This window comes from Dendrobates tinctorius, unplaced genomic scaffold, assembly GCF_039654945.1.
Source record: "Dendrobates tinctorius isolate UK_male_01 unplaced genomic scaffold, ASM3965494v1 ptg000372l, whole genome shotgun sequence".
NCBI classification, from domain to species: Eukaryota; Metazoa; Chordata; class Amphibia; order Anura; family Dendrobatidae; genus Dendrobates; species Dendrobates tinctorius.
The window spans coordinates 264,688-271,565 of NW_027362038.1; the positions used below are offsets into that span (position 1 = coordinate 264,688).

The 6,878-nt window shown below is 39.2% G+C and overlaps 1 protein-coding gene across 1 annotated transcript; it reads left to right on the forward strand.

Annotated features, from left to right (window-relative positions):
* Positions 1–2,336: 2,336 nt before the first annotated feature.
* LOC141075805 (uncharacterized) lies at positions 2,337–5,677 on the forward strand. The gene has a single exon (XM_073562948.1). It carries the CDS (start codon positions 2,476–2,478, stop codon positions 3,853–3,855), a length of 1,380 nt encoding a protein of 459 aa, XP_073419049.1. The 5' UTR covers positions 2,337–2,475; the 3' UTR covers positions 3,856–5,677.
* The last annotated feature ends 1,201 nt before the right edge of the window (positions 5,678–6,878 follow it).

Here is a 6,878-nt window from a genome sequence, read left to right on the forward strand (position 1 = left end):
ATGTTAGTCGAGGTTCTTTATCCAACAACCGCACAATCTTGCGTTGAAATCTCTTGTCAATTTTTCTTTTCCGTCCACATCTAGGGAGGTTAGCCACAGTGCCATGGGTTTTAAACGTCTTGATGACACTGCACACGGTAGACACAGGAACATTCAGGTCTTTGGAGATGGTCTTGTAGCCTTGAGATTGCTCATGCTTCTTCACAATTTGGTTTCTCAAGTCCTCAGACAGTTCTTTGGTCTTCTTTCTTTTCTCCATGCTCAATGTGGTACACACAAGGTCACAGGACAGAGGTTGAGTCAACTTTAATCCATGTCAACTGGCTGCAAGTGTGATTTAGTTATTGCCAACGCCTGTTAGGTGCCACAGGTAAGTTACAGGTGCTGTTAATTACACAAATTAGAGAAGCATCACATGATTTTCCGAACAGTGCCAATACTTTTGTCCACGCTCTTTTTTATGTTTGGTGTGGAATTATATCCAATTTGGCTTTAGGACAATTATTTTTGTGTTTTTTCATTTAAGACAAATTAAATTAAGATAATAATACCAAAGAATTTGTGTTTGCAATCATTTTCAGGAAGAAACTGAGTATTATCTGACAGAATTGCAGGGGTGTCAATACTTTTGGCCACAACTGTATAACTAAATGACAGAAAACCAGAATAGTCGAAATCCCCATAAAGTGATTACATTTTATAAATTAATTCACTGAGGGTTATAATCCTTAGGAGGACTGAATATTGTGACTCCACAGCCTCTTTCCAGAAATTAACACGCAGTGGATGTTGGAGAGTGAAAATTACACATTTGTCATTTTATTACCCAGCACATAGTGCCCAGATTATGCTCCAGGAGACACACACCGCAAATTAAGTGGATTCTTCTCACTATAATATTGCTAAATACAGGGATTCTAAGGCTGGGTTCACACGTGGCGGAACTCTCGCGGAAATTACCGCGAGAGTTCCGGAATTCCAATCCGCGGGAAAATCGCATTTTAAATTCCCGCGGAAAAACTAGCATTTTGCATGCGTAATTAGCTTGCAAAATGCTAGCGTTTTCCAAGCGATCTGTAGCATTGCTTGGAGAACTGATTGACAGGTTGGTCACACTTGTCAAACATAGTGTTTGACAAGTGTGACCAACTTTTTACTACTGAGGCCGCCTATGCGGCTTCAGTAGTAAAAGATAAAATTTAAAAAATATTTTAAAAAATTAAAAATGGTGTTATTCTTACCTTCCGACGTCCCGCGCAGCCTTGCCGCCTCTCTCCACGCTCCCATTCCCAGTAATCCTTTGCGAAAATGCCCGTGATGACGTACGTTCTCGCGGGATCGCGACGTCTCGCAGTCTTCGCGATGATGTCGCGCGAATGACCGCGAGACTTCGCGATCCCACGAGAACGGACGCCATCATGGGCATTTTCGCAAAGGCTTACTGGGAACGGGAGCGTGGAGAGAGACGGGAAGGCAGCGTGGGATGTCGGAAGGTGAGAATAACAATATTTTTTATTTTAAGTTCTATTTTTTACAGGGATATGGTACCCAAAGCCCGGAGGACAGTCTCCTCTCCTCCGGACCATGGGTACCATCCGCAATTGTTCTGCTTACTTTTCGCATGGTGTGCACAGCCACATGCGGAAAGTAAGCAGAACAATGCATTCCTATGGGTGCGTGATCGCCGCGATTCCGCAAAATTAATGAGCATGCTGCGTTTTTTACCGCAAAGTGATTCTGCCGCGGTAAAAACCGCAGCATTAGCACAGCATTGCGGAATCCCATAGGAATGCATGTGATGCTTATTTTTCTTGTTTTCGCAGCAAAATCACGCGGTTAAAACCGCCACGGAAACGCGAAAAAAACGCCACGTGTGAACGCAGCCTAAATGTTGTTTGCGCACACTGCAAGACTCAGAAGTGAGAGCGGATTTTGCTGGACTGGTTTATGGAAACCTTGTTGCTTTTCAAAAGCCTTTGAGCCACTAATAGTGTGGGAACCTCTGTTTTTCCACTGACAGATGATGGACCTGAGTGGGGACTTGTTTTTTGTGAGATGAGAATTGTTATTATTTTTGCCTTCATAACGTTGATTGGTTTCTTTTTATTGGATATTTGGGAGGCAGAATGAACAAACAGTTGAACACCAGACACTATTGGTTCATCCAACAAGGTTTTCTATTAGACTGTGAACTGTCATTGTCTTGGTAAACAAGTAAAGTTTTTTACATAGCTTGCCATTTTTATGGACAGTTTAAATAGAAATGTTCAAAAATATAAAACTCAAGGATATTTTATTAAAAAATAATTATTTTTTATCTTAGCAGATAAGAGGGACAGGAGATCAGAGGGACAGCTGACATCTTCAAATTTTAAATCTGATGATCTTGAGATCCTACAAGATACAACTGAAGTGATTGCTATTACTCCAGATATACCATCATCCATTCACAGCAAAGATCTGTCATCTGATCCTATGAAACAAGTCCCATCTTCTGATTCATTACCGACTACTAAGGAAAATCAAAGTCACAAAAGAGGCATTAAAAAACAAACTGCTCCTAAAGCAAAGAAGTCATTTTCATGTTCAGAATGTGGGAAATATTTTATCCAGAAATGTAATCTTGTTATACACCAAAGAACTCACTCGGGGGAGAAGCCTTTTTCCTGTTCAGAATGTGGGAAATGTTTTAAATGGAAATCGTTTCTTGTTAGGCACCAGAGAACTCACACAGGGGAAAAGCCTTTTTCCTGTTCAGAATGTGGGAAATGTTTTAACCGGAAATCAGTTCTTGATAGCCACCAGAGAACTCATACAGAGGAGAAATCTTTTTCATGTCCAGAATGTGAGAAATGTTTTGCACAAAAATCACATTTTGTTAACCACCAGAGAACTCACACAGGGGAGAAGCCTTTTTCATGTTCAGAATGCGGGAAAGGTTTTATCCAGAAAGGAAATCTTGTTAAACACCAAAGAACTCACACAGGTGAAATCTTGAAGCCTTTTTCATGTTTAAAATGTGGGAAATATTTTAAACAGAAATCAGACCTTGTTATTCACCAGAGAATTCACACAGGAACAAAACCTTTTTCATGTTCAGAATGTGATAAATGTTTTGCACAGAAATCAAATTTTGTTACCCACCAGAGAACTCACACAGGGGAGAAGCCTTTTTCCTGTTCAGAATGTGGGAAATGTTTTAACCGGAAATTGATTCTGGTTAAGCACCAAAGAACCCACACAGCGAAGAAGCCTTTTTCCTGTTCAGAATGTGGGAAATGTTTCAAATGTAAATCGTTTCTTGTTAAGCACCAGAGAACTCACACAGGGGAGAAGCCTTTTTCCTGTTCAGAATGTGGGAAATGTTTTAACCGGAAATCGGTTCTTGACAGCCACCAGAGAACTCACACAGAGAAATCTTTTTCATGTACAGAATGTCAGAAATGTTTTGCACATAAATCACATTTTGTTAACCATCAGAGAGTTCACACAGGGGAGAAGCCTTTTTCCTGTTCAGAATGTGGGAAATGTTTTACCCGGAAATCAGTTCGTGATAGACACCAGAGAACCCACACTGGGGAGAAACCTTTTTCCTGTTCAGAATGTGGGAAATGTTTTAACCGGAAATCGGTTCTTGATAGCCACCAAAGAACCCACACAGGGGAGAAGCCTTTTTCATGTTCAAAATGTGGGAAATGTTTTAAATGGAAAAAAAATCTTGATAGGCACCAGAGATCCCACACAGGTGAGAAGCTTTTTTCTTGTTCAAAATGTGGGAAATATTTTAACCGGAAGGCGCTTCTTGATCACCATCAGAGCAGTCACACAGAGGAGAAGCCTTTTTCATTTTTTTAATGTGGGAAATATTTTACCTTGAAATCAACTGTTAATAAACATCAGAGACATCACATAGGGGAGAAGTCTTTTTTATGTTCATAATGTTGGAATCGTTTTAACCAAAATTGGATTTTCTTGAAAAGGTTGTCTCTTGTGATTCCTCATGTTTGCTGACAAAAGGATAAAACTAAACTTTATTAACTCAAAATATAAAACTATACCCATAATTCACCCCCTGAAGGTCAGTCAGAAGATGACTAATAGAAAAAACATGTACCCCACGTTTCAATATATAGGGTGATTATATAGCAATTTGGCTATGGACATTCTTAATGATGTTGATACTTATAGGAAAGTAGCAAATTACCCTACTAGTGTTTGTAAAAATGTATTGGAATCTTTAGTAATGGAGGAAGAAAATTTAGGGGTAATTAATAAAAAACTAAAACTTTTTTGAATATTTTCCTGTCACCCTGGTGTTTTACAGTCTCCCGAAAATGCACAAACAAATTTTTCCCCCTCCATTATGTCCAATTATATCGAGTATAGGATCACTTAACAAAAAGTTTAAGTGTTTGGATTGACAGACATCTACAAACCCTAGTTTCCCGCACACCTGGCTATTTAAAGAATAGTACTTCAGTGTTAAATCAACTAAAAACTTTTGAATGGTCAGAGTGTAATTGTTTTGTGTCTTGTGACATAATGAATTTATCCTCATGTATTCCTCATGAACAGGCTATAACAGCAATTACATACCATCTAAATAAGTATAGCTCCTACAGTGATTCACTGAAGGAATTTATTATTAGAGGCACAGAATATCTTGTAAAGTATAATTTCTTTATGTTTAATTCTGAATTCTATTTTCAAGTAACTGGAGCCCCCATGGGATCTTGATTTTCACCATCCCTAGCAATTTTGTTTGTTGCTTGTTGGGAGGAGTTTTTTATTTTTTCAGAATCAAATGTTTTTGCAGGCTGCATTGAGTGGTACGGCCGCTATGTGGACGATCTCCTACTCACATGGAGGGGTGATGTGGCGACCGTGCCACTCTTTGTGCAATATCTTAGGAAAAACTCCATCAATTTGTGGTTTACTTTTTCGTTTTCAAACAATAAAATGGATTTTTTGGATCTGACCCTTTTAGGTGATTGTGATAGGAAGTGCATACATAGCACTATTTTCCGTAAACCAGTCAGTGGTAACACTTTATTAAGAGCTGATAGTTGTCACCTGTAAAATATCAGGATTTCAATAATAAAAAATATGGATGCAGAGTCTAGCTAGCCAGCTCTGTTTAGTGGGTGAGTGCGTTATTCTGAGGACTTTGGCTCATACATCTGCTCCCTGCTTGTCAGAACTATAGGGCATTTGTCAGAACTGTCAATATGTGGCTATTTGGAGGTTGTAAATGGCTCCAAATGTCAAAGGCCATAAGCTTAAGTTTTTCAAGCGTAATGCATGAATACCTAATATGCATATTCCATAAGATACTAGCGTTCTAATATGGTAGAAGCTACGAACATAGCGGCAGATAACCATATGTGGTTATGAGACAGGAAAAATAGACACTAATGCAAGTCTATGGGTCAAAATAGTATAAAAGCCGACCTAACTCCTGTACAGGGAGATCTCCCATATCTGGAGAATCTCCAACACGGACCACATCATGCCTCAAGACCATATGTAAGAACCAATGAATGCTTGTTTTCTTTTAATCTAATACTTATTTCTGTGTGCAATGAACTCACTTTTCTTCATTTTTGTAATCACTTTTTGAATGAACATTAAACAAGATTTAATTTTATCCACACAATTCAACATTGTTTTCCTTTTTATCCTCACCCTGCTCTTACTTAAGGAAAAAAATAAGAAAGAGTTATTTTTTCTTCATTTTGGCGAGCCAAGGCCAGGCTGATCTTTGTGCTATATTTATACTCCTTCGTTTGTACAAGGGGAGAACTCTGCTAAAAACACCTGTTGTACAAAGCCTCAGGAATTCCACTATTTCACGTCACAAGGATCAGACAGAATCTACAGACTACGAGAGAGGATCCGTGTCTTCGACCATGGAAAGCTGCATGGGTCCCATCCAGATGGAGGGCTGAGGATTTCAGTAAAGACACAGAAGATCATCCATTGGATCAACCCAGGAGAGGAAAAGACGCTTGAAGTGGCTGGTTTTGCCACGAAACGCGTAGGCTTATTAAAGAAGTTTTTTATTATATGGACTGCCGAAGGTGCGCTTTTTTCTGGTCAGCGTGGTTTATTCAGCCCGGCTCTTTATTCCACTTTGGATTTGTTTCATTTACTACCAGCGGGATACCAGCGACGACCGGACCTTTATGAGTGATTCCCAGTTTGTTGTGACTCACACAACTTCAGCAGGTGAGTCTAACTGATTGGGCTTGCTTGCTATTGTGGTTCTTCAAGACAATACACCCTATGTGCACTTTCCATTTTTGTTTTTTCTTGATATTGTCAGAACATATTGAACAATTGGAGGATCAGATTGATACTCGGACAGAGTTATTGTCCAAATTACGACAAGACATAAAAAGGGTTTCTGCTAACACAAGATCAGCAGGTAAACAGGAGGACAGTGCTGCTGCCTCATCATTTGTACCAGACACACAAGATCCAGATGTTTCAGTAGAGGAATTAGAGGCAGTAGAATTACAACGGAAAAAATTACATGACAGAGCAGCACGCATTAATCTGAAAATACACGATCAGTTAATGAAAATTGTAAAAGACATTCCAAATTACAACGATCAGATGGACGCCTTTTATAATGCGGACATTTTTGAATCAAACACAGACAAATTCAATCTTAATGATGAACAAAAAAATAAGATATTCAAAGTATGGCTACCTTCACATATGGGAAAAAGATTACAGACCACTCCCAGATTAACCCCTTTACCCCCAAGGGTGGTTTGCACTTTCATGATTGGGCCAATTTTTACCATCCTGACCACTGTCCCTTTATGAGGTAATAACTCTGAAATGCTTCCATGGATCCCGGTGATTCTGAC

Excerpts from the sequence above, each read along its gene's own strand:
- LOC141075805 (XM_073562948.1), top strand. The coding sequence starts at position 2,476 with ATGAAACAAGTCCCATCTTCTGATTCATTACCGACTACTAAGGAAAAT.